Here is a 26387-nt window from a genome sequence, read left to right as displayed (position 1 = left end):
CTGACTTTTTTTCTCACATTTCTGACTTTTTTCTCACAATTCTTCAAAAAACTAGTGGTTTCATCATAAAACTGAGCATTTAAATATCATTTTACTAAGACATTATTGGCAGATATTGATATTTATATGCGTTGAATGTACGTATCTGCTATACTGTTATAAAGATCTCGCTGATTTACATTTACATCACTCTTTTTCCCTCACAATTCTGACTTTTTTTTGCATTTCTGACTTTTTTTCCCTCACAATTCTGACCTTTTCTGACAATTCTTCAAAAAACTAGAGGTTTCATCATAAAACTGAGCATTTAAATATTATTTTACTAAGACATTATTGGCAGATATTGATATTTATATGCATTTTATTCAAGTATCTGCTATACTGTTATAAAGATCTCAATTATTTACATTTACATCACTTTTTTCCCTCACAATTCCTCCTTTTTTTTGCAATTCTGACTGACTTTTCTCACAATTGACATTTTTTCTCACATTTCTGACATTTTTTTCCTCACAATTCTGACTTTTTTCTAAATATTCTGACTTTTTTTCTCACATTTCTGACTTTTTTCTCACAATTCTTCAAAAAACTAGAGGTTTCATCATAAAACTGAGCATTTAAATATAATTTTACTAAGACATTATTGGCAGATATTGATATTTATATGCATTTTATGCAAGTATCTGCTATACTGTTATAAAGATCTCACTGATTTACATTAGAAGCATCCTAATTTCATCACTTTTTGTCCATATAAATATCAGCATCTGCACCAAATTGCAAAGAGCTGTTTTTATTCTCACTATATCATATTACATGGGCCACAAAAGCTTGATGAATCAAATATGAAACTCAACAAAAAACACATATGCACACTTCAATGCCGTAAACTGCTCCATATGAATACGTTTAACTGTTCATTAGCGGTCATAACGTCAGGATTGAGTGAAGGCTTCAGAGCTCCTGGTGTTCTGCTGATCTACAGAAGGGAATGTTCACAGCATCTCATCTATCTGGCGTCAGACCTGAAGACTTCCCCCCCGCAGGCCAAAACCAGCACACGGACCGACGCTCAGAGGTGTGTGTGTGTGTGTGTGAAGGGCACGCATGCCAACGGCTGGACAAACCAAATCAACAAATCCGGCAGGAACCAATCAGAAAGAGCTGCCTGTGGTTCTTTAAAGAGTTATTTATCTCCATCATTAAGTGTGTAGTGTTGCTGTTTAATCATGAGAAAGCTCCAGTTCTTCTCTATATCAGTGTCAGTGTTTCTGAACTCCTGAAACGCCTCCATCGTAGTCTTGAGTTTCTTCCGGGTCACAATATTCCTCATTTAAATAATTCATGCGCAGAATAAAGGGGCGGGGCCTGGTTGAGTTAGTTAGTAGTGTGTTAAACTGGCGGTTATGGTAAGGGGCGGGACATTTCCCAAACACACTCGAAGCGCTCGACCAATCACAACACACTGCTCCAGCCGACCAATCAGAGCACAGTGTGCTTTTCAGAAGGAGGGGCTTCATAGAGACAGGAAGTAAACTGGAGTGTGTTTCACGAAAACATCGTTAGCAACTACGGTCTGTCGTTATCAGCAGTTCAACGAGTCTGTGTTTCCCGAAACCATCGCTCTAACGAACATTCGCAAACAGCATCGCAGAGTTGTGTGTGTAACGACAGATCTCGACCTGCGGTTAGAAGAAGAGTTTCTAGTTTGCATGACATGTGGACTCAATAAATCCTGATCTTGAGTCAAATAATCAAGCGGACATTCAGTACAGTCTGTTTTATCTAGAATACATACAAATGTCATGTCAAACGACCACTTTGTGACAATATGGTTTCGGGAAACAGTCGTGACTATAGTTGATTTCTTCATTGTGATCGTGAAGCAGCGAGTTACGAGTTACGGGAAACACACCTCAGAGCGTTACTGACAGACTGGGAAGAGAGGAGCTGCAACAATGGAGAATATGAGGAAAATAATCAACATTACAGCAGGAAAACCTGTTCTAGTAGAGCCTGAGACAGCAAGACTTGAACTGTAAAAGGGCGTAATAGTTCCTCTTTGGTCAAGGACACTAAACTGCTGCGCTGACGACCGTGTGTGTGTGTGCGTGTGTGTGTGTGTGTGTCTCGGTTGTCCCCGTGACTCGAGGCTATTAATGTAAACTAACAGCTTTAATGTTACACGTCTGATCCACTGGGAACCATCAGCACAAAACCTGTGATTACAGTGAGCGAGAGAGAGAGAGAGAAAGAGAGAGAGAGAGAGAGTGTGTCTGTGTTTGTGACAGAGAGAGAGAGTGTGTGTGTGTGTGTGTGTGTGTGTGTGTGTGTGTGTGTGTGTGTGTGTGTGTGTGTGTGTGTGTGTGTGCGTGTGCGTGCATGTGTGTGTGAGAGAGAGAGAGAGAGAGAGAGAGAGAGAGAGATAGAGATAGAGAGAGAGAGAGAGAGAGAGAGACAGAGAAAGAGTGTGTGTGTGTGTGTGTGTGTGTGTGTGTGTGTGTGTGTGTAAGAGAGAGGGAGAGTGAGTGAGTGAGGAGTGTGTGTGTGTGTTTATGAAGGACTAAATAAGAACCTAATGGAAATATTCTGGCCTCTGCTCAAGTAGATTATAAAATGTCTTTATAATGTTGATGCTCTTGAACTGGAAAACAAAAACTAAATCAGACACGCTGCCTTATGACAGATATGGGCGAGCACAGAGAGCGAAGCACAAAGCATCTGATAAGTGTGTGTGAGTTACTGTTAGTAATGCAAAACAAGCACAGTGACGTGAGCTGTGTTATTTAATAAATACGGACAGGGTTTATGCTCTTAAAATAACTACAGATGATTAAGTGAATGCATTCAGAATTAAATAAAACTTTAACACTTTTTTTAAATAAATTAATCAGCTCATCATAGCAGCCATATGTTTGATTACGGGAAAGATTACGCAAAGGCAACAAAACAGGCGATTGAGAAGAAGTTTCCGCATGCGAAAGCCATGCTTAGTGTGTGTGTGTGTGTGTGTGTGTGTGTGTGTGTTTCCACTGATGCTGCTGATCCACAAACACACACACACACTTCACTCAACTCTTAAAAATAAAGCTTCCTCCATTATTACCTTTTTACCATAACAAATCATTCCTGGACTGCTTTTAATAAAAAAAAAATCTCTTGATATTAGTTAATATCATAATAATATAATAATAGCTATTCTATGACATCAGGCTGGAAAAGCATTTTTGTTTCCAGCTGGAACCTTTATTTTTAAGAGTGCGAGTTCTTGGAAGTTCCAGCGGTTTTATACAGAAGCTTGTGTCCGCCACACAATACAAAATAAAAAAGGTCATTGAGAATCTCACAATTCTGACTTGTGATTTATTTGTGTTTTTTTTGTGTGGTTTTTTTTTTTAATTCTGACTTTTTTTTCTTGCAATTCTGACTTTTTTCCTCGCAATTGCGAGTCGGTAATTGACCTTCTTTATTTTTTATTCTGTGGCAGAAACAAGCTTCCATAGTTTTATTATGAACATCTATGATCCCAGCTGACAAGAACATGTTCTAATAACATGTTCTTTTTGAAAACATCTCCATTAAGTTATGGAAACATTACTTCTATGCATGTTTTAAAAACGTTTTTCCTTGTTTATGCGAAGGCTAGGGGAACCTTACGGGAATGTTCCAGTTGATAATTTTACAAACATTATAGGAATGTTACTTGTTGAAAGTTTGATAAGAAGTAAGTAGTTAGATGAACATCCAACGTTTTAATGAGAACGTTATGGACCCTTTTCACATTTCCGGTTTCTCAGAAGGGAAGTCGTCATAGTTGGGTAAACTTCTATATTTCTGAATGAGAGACGAAAAAAAAAAAAAAAGATATATTGTCTTCCCATTTGCTCAAATAGCAATTTTTGTTTGTCAGCCGCTGTATTAGAGAAACACCCTCAGGGTCACATCAGCTTTAACTAGGTTTTTTTTTTTTTTGTAATTTGATGCAAATGTAATATAATTCTAAGTAAAGTTTTATACATTTACATACATTAATAAAAAATAATAATAATAATAATAAAAACTTTCAATACGATGCTGATGACTGTTAAACCCGTTAAACCGTCATCCCAGTCTGTGGGAAAAGGTCCATTAACTTTGAATGAACATTCTATGAACGTTCCTGGAAGAACGTTTGTTCATAACTTTGAGAGAACCCTGTCAGAACGTTCCGAGACACACACAGAGAGACAGACCGAAAGAAAGATAAAGTCCGACCTTTATGCATCCCGGTGAACCGGTCCTTGAGCACCGTGAGCTCGTAGATCTTGCCGAACTCCTCGAACAGCGGCTTGAGGTCCTTCTCCTCCAGGTTCCGCGGGATCTGGCCGATGAAGAGCTTGATGGCGTCGTGATCTTTCATGGGAATCGCGCTGTTGAGTCCGTTGATTCTGCCGGTGCTGAAGCCATTCTCCGCCGTGACCGAGGCCATCTTTCTCCCTCCCGCGCGCTGTGTCTCCCGCTCTCTACCATTCACTCCTCTCTCTCTCTCTTCTTTCTCTTTCTCTCCGTCTATCACAGCTGTACACTCCTCTCTTGGCTTGATGTATATCACCTCGTTTTCTCCTCAGGATTCCTTCACTTTCTCCATCTGTCTCGCTCCCCGTGTGTCATCTGCCACTCTGACTCGTGACGTCAGCTCGAGCCTTTTGAATAGACCCGCGGTTCATTTGCATAATCAGCGCGGGCCAGCCAATCACAGCGCGGCGTGAGTGTAGGCGCTCGTGCGGGGCGGGGCGAGAAGTCAAACATTTGTACGGCGTTTAGAAGGGTTTTTAGAGCTCGAATTTGCATAAAAGCAACACGTTGTGAAGCTGCGTTTTAGCAGCTTTAACCCATCAACTGGCATCACTAAAATAGCTACAGTTTAATCATTCGTACTGAAATGCCCAATATCTAAAATAAAAATGCCTAAACAAATAGTTACTGGTATTTTCTATCACGTTAGGATAAAAGAGAGTATCTGATATAAATGGTTTTATTTGACATTTTACATGTTGTATGCATTGCTCATTTACAGTATAGTATAGGTTGATAAAAATAATTCATACTTGGCAACATGCATTTTGTATTACAAAAAAGATACGTTGATATTATCATGGTATTTTTCAAGTAAATTTTCTTATTATGAAACAATCTGTATTGTAAAAAGCGCTATATAAATAAAGGTGACTTGACTTTTAGCAAAAAACACCCTTTTCTAGACTCACTGTTCTTCTACATCTAAAATCTCTGTATATGCAAGTATACATAAAAATACTTTCTGTTATTAAATAATTGAATGTAATAATTTGTATTGCTTGACTTTTAAAGATGAACCCAATCCAATACATGACTGGCATCATTACATGATTAGATATTGCACCGTGTCGCTGTCCGTGGTGCTGAACTCAGTGCACGCGATGCGCCATTAATCAGCTCTGATTTGACTGTCCAAACTTTAATTTTGCACGTAACGTAATGAGACGATGATGTCACTATCTGATTTATCTACATCAATTACAGCACGACATCAAGAGAACGACGAGTAACTGTCACTATGAATGGGAAGCAAAGAAAGAAAAGCTGCTTGAAATCCCATCTGACTGTTCAGACTGAAAATGCAATTACGCTGCAGCGTGTCGCTGTCCGCGGTGCTGAACCCGGTGTTAATCAGCACTACTCGACATTATACATCCTCATATTCTGACACTTGTATGCTTGCTGTTCAACAGATGCTTCTCACTGATTATTTCATTTTCTTTCAGTCCTAGATCACCTCAGGGAAGTGAAAATCTCCCGTTTCTTTTGCACGTCATTTATAAACGTATCCTGGCGTGTTTTATGAGCAGAGCTGGAGTGAAGCGTGGCGGGTCCCCTTGTCAACAGCTTTCATTTGCATAAAGGCACGGCTAATTTGGCCCCCATGCATGTCGTTTATTGGGCTTGTGATGTTTTTATTTTTATTTTTTCCTCAGCTGGAAGAAGCAGCACAGCTGTGATCAGCACATCTCAGACGCAGAGACTGAATGCTGGATGTCATTATGTTGGCAGGCGAGGACAGGAGAGGCTGTAAGAGGAAGATTTTCAGGGTTTCTTCAGTCATGCCGATGTAAAGACAGACAGACACCTGTTCGACAGGAGAGAGAGAGAGAGAGAGGGAGAGAGGGAGAGGGAGGGAGAGGGAGGGGGAGAGAGAGAGAGAGAGGGAGGGGGGAGAGAGAGAGAGAGGGAGGGGGGAGAGAGAGAGAGAGAGGGAGAGAAAGGAGAGAGAGAGAGAGAGAGAGAGAGAGAGAGAAATGAGAGAGAGAGAGAGAGAGAGAGAGAGAGAGAGAGAGAGAGAGAGAGAAATGAGAGAGAGAGAGAAATGAGAGAGAGAGGGAGAGAAACGAGAGAGAGAGAGAGAAATGAGAGAGAGAGGGGGGAGAGAGAGAGAGAGAGAGAGCGAGAGAGAGAGAAATGAGAGAGAGAAATGAGAGAGAGAGAGAGAAATGAGAGAGAGAGGGGGGAGAGAGAGAGAGCGAGAGAGAGAGAAATGAGAGAGAGAAATGAGAGAGAGAGGGAGAGAGAGAGAAATGAGAGCGAGAGAGAGAGAAATGAGAGAGAGAGAGAAATGAGAGAGAGAGGGAGAGAAATGAGAGAGAGAGCGAGAGAGAGAGAGAGAAATGAGAGAGAGAGGGAGAGAAACGAGAGAGAGAAACGAGAGAGAGAGAGAGAGAGAAACGAGAGAGAGAGAGAAACGAGAGAGAGAGAGAGAAATGAGAGAGAGATCTTTGCACTAAACATTTAAACATTTGCTGATTTCTGATTTCACTGTACAAACTTTAATTCTGATGTTTATGTGAACAATTCAGGACACACATAAGGATGTGACGTTTACGTGCTTCTGTTCAATGACACGAATGCTTATACAATGTTCAGGATAAGAGACATTCTGTACTGTAATGTTAATGTGTCCTGAAAAGAAACGTAGCGCCCTATTTTAACAATCTACAACCCAAGTAACTTTGTGGGCGGGTCTCGGACACTGTTGCTATTATACCGGCGCGATAAATGACTCTTGCGCCCGACGCAAATCTAAAATGTGTTGGTCTGAAGTCGCTTCGTTACTCATAGGTGTGGTTTGGGCGTAACGTGAAATAAACCAATCAGAGCGACATCTCACATTCCCTTTAAGAGCAGGCGCGCTTGTTCCATGGCGGATTGCTATTATAACGGCGGATTCGCCAGGCGCACGCCAGGAGCGGTTCACAGCCGAGGAGACCGGCGTTCTCGTCAGGGCCGTAAAACACAGAGAAGTGACATTGGGGATGGAGAAACACACCCAGATTAGCTTCGGTTAAACAGGCGTATGATAATTTGGGTAAATGTGTAAGCTAGATTTATGCCTATTCTTTCACATCTTCATGGACACCACAATGATTTCCCTCGTGTGGAATATTTTTTCTTGTAATAATGTATGATTTGCAAACATGGGAACTGGTGCGTCTGTGTAGATGAGAGAAGCAAAGTGTGTGTGTGTTGTGCACACGCTACATTATGGCCAAGCATGCGCCCTTAAAATAGCATCTGAACGGAATTGTTTTCTGAAACTGCAAAATAGCACCAGGGAACGTTTGCGCTGGAACACGCCTCCTCTTTTCACTGAACCGCCCCCGGGAGCGCAAGTTCATTCCCTGATTTACTGACGTGCGTCTGTGGAGGGAAAAGTCTGCTGTGCGTCGGGTGAGAAATAGGAATGATACATGCGTCGCTGTACAAAGTCAATAGCGCTGGTGCGAGATAGGGCCCAGAGTCTCACATAGCCGGATCTATATAGTCTATCGTCTCAAATATACTTTACAATCAAACTATCATAACAGTGTAATTTTATTGAGCTCATCAGTCGACGGTGAATCTCACACATCTCTATGATCAGATGCTTTCTGAACTTCTGTTTTCTCATTTTTGTTCTGTTTATTGTGTTATTGAGAGGAAAGAGCCGCACATATTCATCTAACCGTCTCTCAGCAAAGATATTTACAACTTCCTTTTACTTCTACGCAAAAAGAATAGAGTTTATTAGGGTCTCAGTCTGTAATGCTGCAGTTCACTGAACGGCCACCGGTGTCGCTAATAACAAGCTTTCTCTCTTCTACACTGAGCCTCTTTCACCAGTTAGCAGTGTTTCTAACTGTAGAACTTTATTATAAACATTACCTAATTCTCTCTCAAATCATAATTTTGTTTAATAATTGCAAACCAGAAGTGAGTAGGAATATCTTTGGTAAGTGTTTTGGAGAGACTGAGATGAAGCGTAACACACACTCACCCAGAGTGTGTTCAGTCTCGGTTGTGCTGTTGGTCTCATTATGGGATGTTTCTGTAGGAGACGAGACGGTTCGCTTCAGACGACCAGCCGGCAGCCAGAGAGGATTGTGGGATTCATTAGCTAGTGTAACTGGATGACTCATGGCAGTGTGTGTGTGTGTGTGAGTGTGTGTGTGTGTGTGTGTGTGTGTCTGTCTTGATTTCTCGTCCTGCTGGAGGACCGAGTCTAAACAGCTTTAAACAGATGAAGTCCTGCATCGCTCTGATGTCACAGACTTCACCAGCACACGCACAAATCAGCCGTGTGTGTGTGTGTGTGTGTGTGGATCTCTATAGACCAATTTGTCTACAGAAAAATAAAACCTTTATTTAGACACATCCTCATTTGATTAAAAACAATATATACATAAATAAATTATTTATTTATTTATTCATTCTAAAAATGCAAAAACCTTTGTGTTTTGAATAAACACACACACTCACATCTCAAATTCACACTAACACACACACACACACACATCTCAAATTCACACTAACACACACACACTCACACACCTCAAATTCACACTAACACACACACACACACACACACACACACACTCACTCACTCACTCACTCACACACACACACACACACACACACACACACACAAACTCTCTCTCTCTCTCACACACACACACACACACACACACACACACACACACACACACACACACACACACACACACACACACACACACACACACACAGAGAGAGTTCTGCTGAACTGGATAATTCCCTGTAAAGGATTAACTAATGAAGGAACACTGACCTGTGAAACAGACTTTCCTTAAAAACTACAACAGAAACACAAAGAAAAAATTCAAATGTCACACAAAACGCGAAACAACATTATAGTTCCTTAATATGATGTTAACATTAACATTTACCAATAACTTCAGGTTCCCCTGACCGGGGTTTGTGAGTTGATGAAAAGCTAATAATTAATTAAATGATAAAAAAATTAAAAATGGAAAAATGACAAAAAACGAAATGAATAAAATCAAAATAAAACACTCGACTTTTGTTCGACTTCCAGGCAAAAGGAAAACAGTGATCTGTGAATCACTCAAACTCTCAGATGTTCTTCATCTCTGCCCTGATTAAGACTGAATGAAGTTCTGCTTCTCTTAATCACACTCCGAACGAGAGGATCAGCTGATCACACTTCAACATCAGCCTCGCGTTACTTCCTCAGTCTGAGTTTCTGTCACACTGGACATTCATTTAATAATGTACATACAATAAAAAAAGTGTGATTAATTCATACATTTCCATACACTAACCCTACCTAACACACACACACACACACACACACACACACACACACACACACACACACACACACACACACTAACCCTACTCATAAACCTACCCAACACACGCGCGCACACACACACACACACACACACACACACACAAACACACACACTAACCCTACCCATCACAGAAAACTTTTTTACATTTTTAATAAAACACTGTTTAGTGTTTTTAAAGCCATTTGAAATACGAGGACTCAGAAAATCTCCTCATAAATCACATTCACGTTGTAATACCAGTGTAATACCAGTGTAATACCAGTGTAACACCAGTGTCATTATACAAACAAATATCTGCTCTCATAAATCACAGAAACACACACACACACACACACACACACACTCGAGTATCTCCTCACACACATTGATTGACAGCTGTCAGTTCAGATGACAGAGCGGGTGAGTGTTAAACGAGTGAATCCCTCCATGCCATCCTTCTCATCACTCCATCTTCTCATCACTCCATCTTTTCATCACTCCATCTTCTCATCGCTTCATCTTCTCATCGCTCCATCTTCTCATCACTCCATCTTCTCATCGCTTCATCTTCTCATCGCTCCATCTTCTCATCACTCCATCTTTTCATCACTCCATCTTCTCATCGCTTCATCTTCTCATCACTCCATCTTCTCATCGCTTCATCTTCTCATCACTCCATCTTCTCATCACTCCATCTTTTCATCACTCCATCTTCTCATCACTCCATCTTCTCATCGCTTCATCTTCTCATCGCTTCATCTTCTCATCGCTCCATCTTCTCATCGCTCCATCTTCTCATCGCTTCATCTTCTCATCGCTTCATCTTCTCATCGCTCCATCTTCTCATCGCTCCATCTTCTCATCACTCCATCTTTTCATCACTCCATCTTCTCATCGCTTCATCTTCTCATCGCTTCATCTTCTCATCGCTCCATCTTCTCATCGCTTCATCTTCTCATCGCTTCATCTTCTCATCGCTCCATCTTCTCATCGCTCCATCTTCTCATCACTCCATCTTTTCATCACTCCATCTTCTCATCGCTTCATCTTCTCATCGCTTCATCTTCTCATCGCTCCATCTTCTCATCGCTCCATCTTCTCATCGCTTCATCTTCTCATCGCTTCATCTTCTCATCGCTCCATCTTCTCATCGCTCCATCTTCTCATCACTCCATCTTTTCATCACTCCATCTTCTCATCGCTTCATCTTCTCATCACTCCATCTTCTCATCGCTCCATCTTCTCATCGCTTCATCTTCTCATCGCTTCATCTTCTCATCGCTCCATCTTCTCATCGCTCCATCTTCTCATCGCTCCATCTTCTCATCACTCCATCTTTTCATCACTTCATCTTCTCATCGCTTCATCTTCTCATCGCTCCATCTTCTCATCACTCCATCTTTTCATCACTCCATCTTCTCATCGCTTCATCTTCTCATCACTCCATCTTCTCATCGCTTCATCTTCTCATCACTCCATCTTCTCATCACTCCATCTTTTCATCACTCCATCTTCTCATCACTCCATCTTCTCATCGCTTCATCTTCTCATCGCTTCATCTTCTCATCGCTCCATCTTCTCATCACTCCATCTTCTCATCGCTTCATCTTCTCATCGCTTCATCTTCTCATCGCTCCATCTTCTCATCGCTTCATCTTCTCATCGCTCCATCTTCTCATCACTCCATCTTCACATCACTCCATCTTCTCATCACTCCATCTTTTCATCACTCCATCTTTTCATCACTCCATCTTCTCATCACTCCATCTTTTCATCGCTTCATCTTCTCATCGCTTCATCTTCTCATCACTCCATCTTCACATCACTCCATCTTCTCATCGCTCCATCTTCTCATCGCTCCAACTTCTCATCGCTCCATCTTTTCATCACTCCATCTTCTCATCACTCCATCTTCACATCGCTCCATCTTCTCATCGCTCCATCTTCTCATCACTCCATCTTTTCATCACTCCATCTTTTCATCACTCCATCTTCTCATCACTCCATCTTTTCATCGCTCCATCTTCTCATCGCTTCATCTTCTCATCGCTCCATCTTCTCATCACTCCATCTTCACATCGCTCCATCTTCTCATCGCTTCATCTTCTCATCACTCCATCTTCTCATCGCTTCATCTTCTCATCGCTCCATCTTCTCATCGCTCCATCTTCTCATCGCTCCATCTTCTCATCGCTTCATCTTCTCATCGCTCCATCTTCTCATCACTCCATCTTCACATCACTCCATCTTCTCATCACTCCATCTTTTCATCACTCCATATTCTCATCACTCCATCTTCACATCACTCCATCTTTTCATCACTCCATCTTTTCATCACTCCATCTTCACATCACTCCATCTTCTCATCACTCCATCTTTTCATCACTCCATCTTTTCATCACTCCATCTTCTCATCACTCCATCTTTTCATCACTCCATCTTTTCATCACTCCATCTTCTCATCACTCCATCTTTTCATCACTCCATCTTCTCATCACTTCATCACTCCATCTTCTCATCGCTCCATCTTCTCATCACTCCATCTTCTCATCACTCCATCTTCTCATCACTCCATCACTCCATCTTCTCATCGCTCCATCTTTTCATCACTCCATCTTCTCATCGCTCCATCTTCACATCGCTCCATCTTCTCATCGCTCCAACTTCTCATCGCTCCATCTTTTCATCACTCCATCTTCTCATCACTCCATCTTCACATCGCTCCATCTTCTCATCGCTCCATCTTCTCATCGCTCCATCTTCTCATCGCTCCATCTTCTCATCACTCCATCTTCGCTCCATCTTTTCATCACTCCATCTTCTCATCACTCCATCTTCTCATCACTCCATCTTCTCATCACTCCATCTTCTCATCACTCCATCTTCGCTCCATATTTTCATCACTCCATCTTCTCATCACTCCATCTTCACATCTCTCCATCTTCTCATCGCTCCATCTTCTCATCACTCCATCTTCACATCTCTCCATCTTTGCTCCATCTTTTCATCACTCCATCTTCTCATCACTCCATCTTCTCATCACTCCATCTTCACATCTCTCCATCTTCGCTCCATCTTTTCATCACTCCATCTTCTCATCACTCCATCTTTTCATCACTCCATCTTCTCATCGCTCCATCTTCTCATCACTCCATCTTCACATCTCTCCATCTACTCATCACTCCATATTCTCATCACTCCATCTTCACATCACTCCATCTTCTCATCGCTCCATCTTCTCATCACTCCATCTTCACATCACTCCATCTTCTCATCACTCCATCTTCTCATCACTCCATCACTCCATCTTTTCATCACTCCATCTCATCACTCCATCTTCACATCACTCCATCTTTTCATCACTCATCGCTCCATCTTCACATCACTCCATTTTCTCATCACTCCATCTTCACATTACTCCATCTTTTCATCACTCCATCTTCTCATCACTCCATCACTCCATCTTCTCATCACTCCATCTTCTCATCACTCCATCACTCCATCTTCTCATCGCTCCATCTTCTCATCACTCATCGCTCCATCTTCACATCACTCCATTTTCTCATCACTCCATCTTCACTTTACTCCATCTTTTCATCACTCCATCTTCTCATCACTCCATTTTCTCATCACTCCATCTTCACATTACTCCATCTTCTCATCACTCCATCTTCTCATCACTCCATCACTCCATCTTCTCATCGCTCCATCTTCTCATCACTCCATCTTCTCATCACTCCATCACTCCATCTTCTCATCACTCCATCTTCACATCACTCCATTTTCTCATCACTCCATCTTCTCATCACTCCATCACTCCATCTTCTCATCACTCCATCACTCCATCTTCTCATCACTCCATCACTCCATCTTCTCATCGCTCCATCACTCCATTTTCTCATTACTCCATCTTCACATTACTCCATCTTTTCATCACTCCATCTTCTCATCACTCCATCTTCTCATCACTCCATCACTCCATCTTCTCATCGCTCCATCTTCTCATCACTCCATCTTCTCATCACTCCATCTTCACATCACTCCATCTTCTCATCACTCCATCTTCTCATCACTCCATCTTCTCATCACTCCATCACTCCATCTTCACATCACTCCATCTTCTCATCGCTCCATCTTCTCATCACTCCATCTTCTCATCACTCCATCTTCTCATCACTCCATCTTCTCATCAGTCCATCTTCTCATCACTCCATCACTCCATCTTCTCATCACTCCATCACTCCATCTTCTCATCACTCCATCTTCTCATCACTCCATCTTCTCATCACTCCATCTTCTCATCACTGCTGGTTCTGAGAACATTAGAAAAATAACGTTTTCAATGGGAACGTTAGCAAACGCCCTCAGTACACAAAAATGGCACATAAAAACCACAGCACTAGCATAACAATGTCCATATGAGAAACTTCTGAGTCAAAACTGCAGATTTATAGTCTCATAAGGCCAGATAAAATATAAACATCATCTTTTGTGTTTGACAGAAGAAACAGATCCTACAGATGTTCATCTCTCTGACAGGATTTATACTACATGATTTATAAGCACATTCATGCAGACTTGTGTGTGTGTTGCTGGTCCTGACCTGCCTGTCTGATCTTTATTTCATTACAGTGTGTGTGTGTGTATTCACTGTCAGAGAGAGAGAGAGAGAGAGAGAGAGAGAGAGAGAGAGAGAGAGAGAGGAGACGCAGAAGAAGTGAAACACGAGTGTGAACGAGAGAGGACTGAGATCACAGCGCTTGAGTTCCCCCTGGTGGAGGTTTTTCATGCTGTTCATAATGATCCTGTAATCACGAGTATCATCATTGTGACTGTGATTGGGCCACAGGTGATCACATGACCGATGTTCTGAACAGCAGCATGACTGTGATTGGGTCACGGGTGATCACATGACCGATGTTCAGAACAGCAGAATGAGTGTCAATGCGAAACTGCTTTTATACAACAGTTCAATAAACAAGAAGTTAAAATTGAGTTTTATTGTAGACACTATATTGTGTTTAATGTTGCTCACTCATTATAAACAGCTGCAACAAACGAATAAAATAGTGGCCTGGAACTGCTGTATAAAATAATGAGTAAATGACACACACACACACAAACTCGCAAACACACTCACTCTGTCTCAGTGTGTGTATATATATATATTTATAAATATATTATATTTACAAACTTTTGTTAGATATGATTAATCGTGATTCATTTATTTGACTGCACTACTTTATATATATTATTTTTGATCTAAGAGGCAATGCATTTTTTTCCATCTTGTTTTAACTTAATTATTTTACAAAGAAAAAGTTCTTTGTAAAATGTTCTTTCTGAAAAGAAATTGTGCATCACTCATCGATAAGACGGACACACTCCTCTTGACCATGCTCACATTAACCAGTCGCTCACTATGATAATAATGCACACACACTTTAAAGACTAAACGACTGAAGACTGAACAGCAGAGAGTTTAGGACTTTATAATCTAATGCTGATGATAACAGCATATTACAAAACACCGTTAATCACAGATAAACATCTTCCAGATTTACCTCAGGATCCTTTGCAAATATGGCTTTGTTGTTGTCCGGGTTTCACTTGTGAAGTTGAAGTGAAGCAAAAGCGCCACCTGATGCAAGAAAGACGTCACTGCACGAAAACAACAACATGTCATAGAGAAATCACGTGGAGAGAGAAATTACGCATCTAAAAATTGTGCAAAACCTCCTTTTATTTGTTCTGTTCAGCATTAATTCCACCTGTACAATCGCAGTTCATACAGCATGACCACAGACCAGGAGATCTGACGACCCGGATCCAGAGCGCGTCCGAAGCCCTGCTGGAAACATTCCTCCTGTCCAGTCACACAACTCACATATAGATTATTTACAGTGAAGATCTACACCTGACTGTCTCATATCTGACACAGATCCAGAATCAGACGCAGGCCGTGTCAGTGCAACGCCCTTAAAAATCAAGATAAACACCACGAAATACTCACAAACGTTCAAGAGCAACAGAATAAAGTCAAAACACACGAGAAACACCAGCAGTCAAACGTTTGGACACAACAGACTCATGTTTGCAGTCGTCTTGCTCATCCTTCCCGAAACTCATTTTTTAAACAATTTGAAAAATTGAGTGTTCATCAGAGGTGTCTAAGACCCCAGGACTTTTGTTGCACTTGAACCACGAATATAAAAAAACATAAAATAAAAATAAAAAGTAACAAATTCTTCACTCTCGGGTCAATTTGACCCCCTTAGGAATGAATGGAATGCGAGGAATGCTTCAGTACACATAGAAAAACCTCAAAATTCAAACTAAAAATGCTAAAACTTTACCAAAAAATGATTTTATAATGTCTACATGCATACTGAGGTGAACTGACTTTTAAGACCCAGAGGAACAGCTCATATAGAGCTGTAAGGTCATCTAGAGTCATGAAAGACACCCAAATGTAAGATATTTAGAGCTGAATTAAAAGGGTTATGCATGAAATTGTGAGTTATTTTGAATTTAAAGTTGAAAGAATGTGAGGAATGTGCTTAAATTACTATTTATTTATTATTCTTTGATCAAATCTAGTAATTTTTATGCAGGTAAATAAAATAGAAAATAACAAAAATTCTTTTTTAATTGCATTAAAAAATAGAAAAAATATTATCAAAATGAAATAAAAGAAGTTTTCTGAAAAAAAAAAAGTATAAAGTATAAGTATAATTTAATAATTTAAAAAGTATAATTTAAAAGTATAATTTTCGGCAGAATCACGCAGGTACTGGGCTCCTCCGCTCGCTCTAAAACAGTCTGAATATAAACACTCGTTTTAGGCGTGCAGTAGTGATTCAGGATAGACAAAAACACGGTTGGGAAGATGGATTCAGGATGAATCACTCATAAACATTTCCTAAATTTTGAACAAAAAAAGTTACAGTTGTACATTTTACTAACATTACAGGTGCAGTGAGAGATTGCTGAGAAACACTGAAAGTGGATCGAGCAGCACAACACACTGTAGCCAATCAGCAGTTAGGGGCGTGTCCACTCATTCAGAGGGAGGAGCCTGTGTTGCATAGGGTGTTTGAGAATTTGGGGGTGGAGCTATCAATATAGGGGGCGTGGTCATTTTGACTAGGGGGCGGGGCATGTTTGTCTTGGTGATTGTTTCTCAGAAATCGTTACTGCAGCTTTAACTAATGGAACTTTACTGTAAAGTGTTACCCACAATTCATATTTTTTTTATGATATAAATGATAAATTATCCGTGCACATCATTACACTTGAATACACGTGAAAGAGAGATTCTCAACTTTCATTTCATGCCAGCAAGGGTAACACTTTACAATAAGGTTCATTAGTTAACATTAGTTAATGCAGTGGTTCTCAATTCCAGTCCTCGTGACCCACTGCTCTGCACATTTTGTATGTCTCTCTTATCTGACACACTCAGTTCAGTTCATGGAGTCTCTCCTAATGAGCTGATGATCTGGTTCAGGTGTGTTAAATAAGGGAGACATACAAAATGTGCAGAGCAGTGGGTCACGAGGACTGGAATTGGGAACCACTGCGTTAATGTATGAACTAACATTGAGCAATACATTAGTTACAGTATTTATTAATCTTTGTTAATGTTAGTTAATAAAAGTTCATTGTTTGTTCATGTTAGTTCACGGAGCATTAACTAATGTTAACAAATACAACCTTTGATTTTAATAACGTATTAGCAAATGTTGAAATTGATATTAACTAAGATTAATAAATGCTGCAGAAGTATTGTTCATTCTTCATGTTAACTAATGAACCGTATTTTAAATTTAATTTCTGTCACGTTTTGATCCCTAAATCTTTCCCAGACTTCCATGTGTGAGTTTCGATGACTTCACTATCATTATAAAGAGTCAGAATGAAGAATGTCCAAACGTTTGACTGCTATTATCCTACGGCAGACCGACGACGGTAAGCTTTGTGGAAATTACCCACAAGCCTTCAGGAATGTCTTGAGAACTGACAGCAGAGCTAAAAGCCTCTCTGAAACGTCAGCTTTAGTTTGTTCCACATTTTCAGACGATGACATCACTGAATGGCCCTGAAACCTCGCGCTTTTCCGTCGGTTCAGAAACGGCGCCATCCAGAAGATAAAAGCATAAAGATGAGTAACGACGTGTCCCTGTCCTCTCATCCGTGATCGGCTCCCCGATAAATCACGGCGAGCGCTTGTACGCGTGTAAGCGAACCGAGGAACAAAAGACAAGAAATTGATTTCAGCGGGAAACTCAGAGATAAATACATCTGGGATATTAATATGTGTCATCATCAGTCAGAGAAAGCAGCAGATAACGCCATACAAACACAATAAGAGTGCACAAAGATTCATCATTTACTATCCAGAGATGGAAAAAACACGCTCATGTTTATAGATATTCAGTGTGAGGAACAGATCGGAACTGATGTGAAAAAGAGAAAAATCGAGTTCAGAACAGTTTCATTGGCCGACGGCTCCTCCAATCAGGCGCTTGTCTGCTTCTGACTGACAGCTCTGCGGGAGGCCAACGAGAGAGAGGTCAGAACGGGTTGTGGGCGGGGCTTATTGCACTCGATAGAAGCGTGTGTTTTTGACCTTCTCCTTCTGAACGGAGGGTCGCCAATCCATCCCACACTGGAAATCCACACCCGCATCCCATACTAAAAAGAAAGTATAGATGGAATAGAGTCGAGGAACGACAGCAGGCAGGAGAGAGAGAGAGAGAGAGAGGCCGGGTCTTTCTCTGAGGTTGAAGCCCAGAGATGTGTCCGTCTCAAAGCGTCTCTGTAAGAAACCCATCCGTTCAGCTGGAGTAAATCTGGGTGCCGATGACGCGCATGATCTCCTTCTGTATCTTGGGCTCCTGTGTGTTAATGTTAGCATCTCCCACCTGACCGTCCTCGTACCTGAGAGACACACACCAGACGTCACACGTCACAGTCGTATTTCATACCTCCCTTTCCTGTGCTTAACTGCAAACGTGAATCTAACTGAAGGAGGTTTTTTGTTGTCGTTATTGGTTTTTTATTTATTTTAATTTTTTATGTGTGTGATTGAGCTGTTTATTTGTCTGTAAAACTGAAAATACTACAATAAATATTATATATAAAAAAAAAATTCATCCAAAAATGATGATGATAGACTTTTGTGGGTGAGCTATTGTATACTAAGTTATTTTTATTAGTGTGCAATGTTTGTTAATGTGCAATAGCACAAATGTGCAATATATTTACATATGCAATATGTAAATCAATCATATTTATCAAACTGCCTGTACATAGTCACCATTTCTGTGCACTTTTTCCCTTTGCAAATATCTATAATAATATGTGTACATACACTATTTGTGTCTGTGCTTTGTGTACTTCTTTTTATACCATGGTCTGGGTGAATACTCGATTCTGATTGGCTGCATGGTGTCCATTAAAAAGTGACAGAGGACACCTAGTAAATAAACCGTCAGGCGTAACCAGGGAAACAAAGTTATTATTTGTAAAAACTTTAGATTTCGATTGTAAAACTAATTAAAATATAAACTAATGTTTTAAAAATGTGTTATTTGGCAAGTGACCATGGTATAAGCGGGTTAATGCCCTTTGAGGTGTCCACTGTCAGGTATTAATGGACTTTGGCGGAGGCAACCATCCTCTGCGCCTCGCCATCGTCCATTAATACCTGACAATGGACACCTCGTCGGGCATTAACCCTTACATATATTCTATTTATATTAGTACTGTCAAATCAATTAATCGCTAATAATCGCATCTAACATAAAAGTTTATATATATAAATGTGTGTGTATATACACTATATATATATATATATATACGCATTCATATATATTATATATTTACAAACTTTTATGTTAGATGCGATTAATCGTGACAAATGTATCTGACAGCACTACTTTATATATATTAAATTTTTGACCTAAGAGGCCATGCATTTTCTTTTTGTCTTGTTTTCTAATGATCTCAACTTTTATCTCAACAATTTATTTTTTTGTGACCTTGGCAAAAGACAAATTGATTTCTTGTGATATTGACATCATAAAGCACTACATAATAAAAACAAAATCACTAGAAAACAAATTGTCGTCGACATCATGAGAAAAAAATTACAATAATAAAATAATTCTCTGCAGTTTTTCCCCTTGCAAATATCTATAGTAATATGTGTCTGTGCTTTGTGTGTGTGTGTATATATATATTACTTTATATAATTTTTATTTTGACCATTATTTTTTCTTTCTTGTTTTCTCATGATATTGAATTAATTTTCCAGTGATCTCGATATATAAGTTGATTTCTCGTGATATTGACAACAAAACTCAACATAATAAAAAGGAGATCATCAGAAAACAAAGTTTGTCATGTTGTGTCGAGTTTTGTTGAATCAAGATCATGAGAAAACATCTGTTTCATGTCGAGATCACAAGGAAACGGGAAAAAGACAACAATGCTTGGCCTCTCAGGGCTTCCGTAGATTCTCTGGCTCAGAAACTCACACGAAGAAGAAGCGCGTGCAGACGTGGTCCGACACCGGACACACCCAGATGTTCCCGTGCTTCTGCAGGTCTTTTGATGTGATCACTGACGGGGAAACAGATGTTCACACCAGGGTTATCATCGTTGACTAAAACTATTAAAAACATTTCTGTTCATTGATATCAAGCTGAAGTCAAATCAAATATAAATATTAGTTGAAAAATAAACTGACGTAGGTTTAAAATTATTAACTGGCAATAAATAAAAACTAAAACTAAAACTGAAATAAAAATAAATTAAACCTAAATAGCAATATTAAAAAAAATAGCACATAATGAAATTAATTACACAAAAATTCACTAAAATTAACATGAAAACTATAAAAATAAAAGCTAAAATAACAGTTTTCATGTGTGAATTTTGGTTGAGATCCAGGTTTTAAGCGAACAAATATAATTTATTCAGTATATCATTTTTTTTAGCGCAATTTTCCACCGGACAAAATTGCGATTGTTAACTCATGATTTCTGTTCTGTCTGTGCGCACCAATCTTGCACTTCTATCTACTCCTCAACCAGACCACCTAGAGACTTCGGGTTTTCGGCATTATGTTAAGGAAGGTCTAATCTCGGGAACGCACAAAAAAAATCCAGGAAAAGATTTTGGATTTCCTGGAAATTCCAGAAAAAAATCAGTTTTTTGCAAATTTCTTGGCAACCATAATAGCTATCGAGTTGAAACAAATTGCAATCGATAGCTTATAAAATTTAAAATAATATTAGAAAAAAAGAATTGATCAAAAATCTTTCCTTTATACTTCAAAAATTTATTAAAACTTTATATGAAGGGATATTATGTAAAAAATAATGAGCTAATAAAAAAAATGATGTTCAACTAGTCAAGTGATTGTGCCTTTTTTATTATCCATTGCTGATTTGATTTCAGAAAGTTCATTTGAATTTCAAGAGAAAGTTATATTCTCGAGCAACTTATGTTCTCTTTCATTTACTATCTCTTAGTGTTGTGATCCCATGACGTGAGAAAATTGCGCTAAAACACTCACTGAGTTTTTATTACTTGTTTCCTTTCTCTGACCAAAATGTATCAAACAAACCATCACATGATGTTTCTGTTTTACCTGTGTTAGATCTCGTCTCAGTTGTCATGGTTTCTAAGTATGTTTACATTTGTTTCCATAGCTACTCATTTGTTAACTGATTAATCCCACCTGCTCCTTGTTTTCTCCCTCCCTTTAGGGTCCGTTTACAGGACAACAATGTACAAAATCAGTACAAAAACGATCCCATTCCCTCTAAAAACGCTGTATTATTCATGCCAGGCCAGTAGATGGCAATGTCACTTTGTAAAGAAACATTACGCGCCTACAGACTGAACGCATGACAACAAATTTTCACAAATTCACGTTTTTGCTGGTTTACATGGAGACGATAACAGTATCATTTTCCAAAACCTGTTTTCAAAAGTTTGTCGTGTAAATGAACGGTCAAAAAGCATAAAAAGTTGTCATAAAATGTTGTGTAAACGGCCCCTTACTCTGTGTGTATATACAGTATATATCCCTAAATCTCATTCGGTTCTCATCCATGTTTAGTTGGTTGTGTTTGTTATTCTGGCGTAAGTTGACAGATCCTGCCTCAACTCTCGCTACTGAAACCAGCTGTGACACAAACACTGTGAGATCCAGATGTTTTACCTTCACAAAGAGCGATGCAGTTTAAATTCCTGCTCTGGAGGAAACGCGACTGTATCGGGCGACTCTGTGGAAAGACGAACAACACACACGTTAATATCTCTGACGGGACGATGAGCGCTGAGTTTAAACATGAGACGTCACTGCCGTACCTGTGGCATCGTGTTCATCCGGTTATAGCGCAGGACTAGCTCATCTTTGGTGGGCATGCGATGCTGTCCCTTCCCCATTCCTAAAACACACACACACACACAGAGAAATATAATACATCTATGAGACTACATTGGCCCGTGTTAAAGGGTAACTCTCGCCAAAATGCAACCTAGAGTCTTTTTGTGAATCTACCCGAGGCAAACTTGGGTTTAAAAGCATCATTAGAATGGAAACGCCACTTTTAAGTTTGACTGTATTTTCGTTTTCGGTCAGATTGCCTTGTGAATGCGAGTGAATGGGGCACGACTATGATAACATCAACAAGCACTATTTTTTAAACACTAAGAAGGCTCGACACAACATGAAACTGTGCTGGAAGTCTCACCAGCGGCTCCACACATGAACTCCAGCACTGAGAACATTGTTTGTGAACACAGAGTTTACTAAAGTACAAATACTTCGTTACCTTACTTAAGTAGAAATTTGGGGTATCTATACTTTACTGGAGTAATTATTTTTCAGACGACTTTTTACTTCTACTCCTTACATTTTCACGCAATTATCTGTACTTTCTACTCCTTACATTTTAAAAATAGCCTCGTTACTCCTATTTAATTTCGGCTTGTTTTCATTCCGGCTTGTCGTCGTTAAAAAAAAAAAAATTGGCCAATTACACAAACGGTTAATAGATCTGAGTCCCGCCTCCTGAATACACATCGCTAAACTGATTGGCATTGTGGTGTCTTTCTAACTTGTGAGAGGCTGTAGTCACATTTGGTTGTGCGAAGCGCCAAAACTCCTCCGAAGGAAACCTAGATGCGGTAAGCCAGGGAGAAATCGGGGCAAATCGCGTCAAATATTGATTCACAGAGAGAGAGAGAGAGAGAGAGAGAGAGAGCATTGCAAATTGCATTTTCTTTCCTTACATTACTTTTACTTTTATACTTTAGTTTTATACGTTTACTTGAGTAAAAAGCTTGAGTTGATACTTCAACTTCTACAGAAGTCTTTTTAAACCCTAGTATCTATACTTCTACCTGAGTAATGAATGTGAATACTTTTGACACCTCTGCTAAAGAGAAAGATTTTGAGCAGCTCACTGTATCTGTGTGTCCGTCGGCATTTTGACAGGCAAAAATAGTCGATCTCCGAATGCAACGTAACAGGGAGGAGAGCAAAGATGGAAAGCTCCTAAAGATTAGTTCCATATAAATTCACGGATAATGTGTTGTTTTGTCGTTAGTGACAATCAATATTGACCTTGTATTTGAAAAAGGATCCTCATATAAGCAATACTAAAATTCAGTTCATTCGCATTCGGAGATCGACTATTTTTCCCTGTCAAAACGCCGGCGGACGGAAACAACAACAGACACAGTGAGTTGATCAAAACCTTTCTCTTTAGTGAACTCTGTGTTCACAAACACAGTTCTCAATGCTGGAGTTCATGTGTAGAGCCGCTGGTGAGACTTAGAGCACAGTTTCATGTTGTGTCGAGCCTTCTTAGTGTTTAAAAAATAGCATTTTTGATGTTTTCTGTATACATTTCTAAATCTTATTTTAGACACTTTTTTTCTTTGAGAGATTTTGTCCTGGATCGTCTCTGATAGAAGCGCGCTGGTTTTCCTCCTGCAGGATTTTGTTGTTGTTGTTGTTGTTTTTCGTCTAGTCATTCCTCCAGCTACTACTGAGATTATCCAGTCTTCTGGTCCATGATGTTAGTGTGATCAGTGGGTTTAAGCCTCCAGTGCAGAGCTGATTTTTCACTGATAGCAAGATGTGAGATTGAGACGACTGGCATGTGTTTGTGCACGGCTAAAATCATGTTGTTAGTCAGGATTTCTCAATCTGACTTTGTCTTGTTTTCCAGTAAAAATATCCAAACGGTCTTGAAACAAAATACATTTACTTGAGAAGCAGCATTGCATGAGACTGTAACATTAGCTCATAGAAAATTAATCTGATGTTTGTTTGTTTTTCATCTTAAAAATGTCTTACACCATTGGTCAATTATTTATTCCTTGTTTGACGTGGGGGAAAATGAACAAACGGTAAAGTGGATTAGGCTTAAAACTAAACAAAAGATAAATAAAAATGAACATTACAGAAAAATAAACAAGTCTTTTCACTGAATAAAAGTCTTGTGTTCACGTACAAATATCTAAACATTCTTAAATCAAGAAACATTTACTGGAGAAGCAAAATTACAAAAGATCTTGCTTCAAAAGTCTTGCTTTCTGAATAAAATGTCTCAAAAATTATGTTTATGCTTAAAACAAGAACACATATTTTTCTCGTTTTAAGCAAAAACTCACTTAATTTGGATAATTTTTTCAGCAAACAAAACTTAATTTTCCTTCTCCAGTAAATACATCTTGATTTAAGAATATTTAGATGTTTGTACTGGAAAACAAGACTAAAATGCAGAGGAAGAAAAGATTTTTTTTACAGCGTATCTTGCATTAATTTGCTTCTCGGGTACATGCATTTAGTTTTAAAGATATTTTCACTGAAAAACAAGAACAAATACTGATGAAGAGAATGATTTTGAGCGGTGAGGAAAAGCAAAACCAGTCCATAACAAAAATCACATTACTGGTTCAAAAAGACTGCATTAAAATCAAAGCATGCACAACAAAACACTCAAATGGACCAGAAAGCAAAGACTGATGTGTTTGTTACAGAGAGAGAGAGAGACTGAGATGTGGTTTTAGATCGGACACAAATCTACAGCGAACACACGGAAGACGCAGGTTTGGATCGTACCTGAATATCCAAAGGAAATACTGGATATGGGGCTCAGATAGATGCCCTTCCCATACGCTGCTCCATGCAGCTTTGATGAAAGAGAAGAACAGGAGGAGAGAGTTGTTGTTTTATTGCTGTGCACCGAGAAGAACAACAAACAGAGAGCAAACGCACAACTCTGACATCATCACAGACGCATGAGGTGATGCTTTCTGGCCAATTACAGCCAAGAATGAAAAGAAAAGCATCATGTGAAATGGAGTAAAGCATGAGGAACGAGTGATGCTCGGGAAGAAGATGAATGATGATGATGATGATGGATTCCAGGGAAGACAATGATACATGAACGTGTGTTATGAACGAGAGTTTACAGCTGTGAGACTGAGGTCGTCCTTCAAGGAGAAAAATATGACGTCAACAAGCAACAGAAGACATGGAGATGATCGACATGGCATTGAGGATGGACAGATGTTATAACAACAGATCATTCCAGGAGGATTTGGTTGTTGAACACTGTTGAACACAAACCTCATTAAAACGCCACGTTCACACTGATCTCAAAGTCTTCAGTGAAACGCAAAGAAAACCGACTCACATTCATCTTCGTTCATGTTAAGGAATACAGTACTTACATAATGTTGTGTATCTCACAGTGCAACACGCTCAATCTGACCTTACATTTCTAAAAGTTCACACAATTATACACTAAATTGGATTAAAAATGCAAAATGATTTATTAAATATGTTCTTTCTTGGTATTTTTGTCTTGTTTTCAATTGTTTCTTGAATCATGATGCAAAAGGACAGCAAAAAGAAGACTTGCTTTATGAAAAACTTATCAAATGTAAATGACTTCTTGCTTAAAATGATTAAAATATAAAAGTACTGTAATAAATACACTGCAAAAAATGCTTTTTACTTAGGATTTTTGTCTTGTTTCGAGTCCAAATATCAAAAAATTCTTAAATCAAGAAACATTTACTAGATGAGTAAAATGACATAATAAATTATATCTTGTTTTCTGATAATAAAAACAAAAAAATCTAAATTAAATGAGGTTTTGCTTAAAACAAGCAAAATTTTCTGCCAATGGGGTGATAAACATTATAATTTCCTGTCATTTTGCTTCTCTAGTAAATGCTTCTTGATTTAAGAATTTGTAGATACTTCGACTGGAAACAAGACAAAAATACTAAGTAAGAAAAGCATTTTTTGCAGTGTAACTTATTTTTCTGACCCCATTGGCAGATATCTTTCTTGTTTAAACAAAGTTTTTTTTTTTTTTTTTTTATATGGACACACGTGTCTGAAATAAAGTTTCAAGTTAAGTCACTTAATTTTGATCAGTGTCTCAGAAAACAAGACTTCTTAACTCGCGTCATTTTGCTTCTCAAGTGTAAATGTATTTGGATTTAGAATGTTTAGATGTTTGTACTGGTTTCACTTACTACTCTTTAAGACTGTGAAACAATGTAGCAGATTACTGTTTCAAAATGTTGCATTTCGTTTCACTTGAAACAATGTAGCAGATTACTGTTTCAAAATGTTGCATTTCATTTCACTTGAAACAATGTAGCAGATTACTTTCA

The 26387-nt window shown here is 39.1% G+C and overlaps 2 protein-coding genes across 6 annotated transcripts in view; both read right to left on the bottom strand.

The window, feature by feature from the left end:
* The window catches only part of celf6 (CUGBP Elav-like family member 6), a 125110-nt gene extending 120450 nt beyond the window's left edge, over positions 1-4660 (bottom strand). For both annotated transcript variants that reach the window (XM_084409344.1, XM_084409345.1), the window contains exon 1: positions 4255-4660. In XM_084409344.1, coding sequence (XP_084265470.1) covers positions 4255-4468 — 214 coding nt within the window. In that variant the 5' untranslated portion in view covers positions 4469-4660. The remainder of the gene's footprint in view (positions 1-4254) is intronic.
* Positions 4661-18031: 13371 nt separating this feature from the next.
* parp6a (poly (ADP-ribose) polymerase family, member 6a) overlaps positions 18032-26387 on the bottom strand; it is a 33193-nt gene continuing 24837 nt past the window's right edge. For 2 of the 4 annotated variants that reach the window (XM_084409204.1, XM_084409205.1), the window contains exons 19-23: positions 24817-24886; positions 22050-22129; positions 21901-21964; positions 20207-20291; positions 18034-18605 (exon numbers count right to left, since the gene is read on the bottom strand). In XM_084409204.1, coding sequence (XP_084265330.1) covers positions 18503-18605; positions 20207-20291; positions 21901-21964; positions 22050-22129; positions 24817-24886 — 402 coding nt within the window. In that variant the 3' untranslated portion in view covers positions 18034-18502. Of the gene's footprint in view, positions 18606-20206; positions 20292-21900; positions 21965-22049; positions 22130-24816; positions 24887-26387 lie in introns of all 4 variants that reach the window. The other 2 variants (XM_084409203.1, XR_014627416.1) reach the window with 2 other exon arrangements.

The sequence above is a fragment of the Rutilus rutilus genome (assembly GCF_951802725.1).
Source record: "Rutilus rutilus genome assembly, chromosome: 5".
Taxonomy (NCBI): domain Eukaryota; kingdom Metazoa; phylum Chordata; class Actinopteri; order Cypriniformes; family Leuciscidae; genus Rutilus; species Rutilus rutilus.
This window is presented reverse-complemented; position numbering and strand designations above follow the sequence as displayed.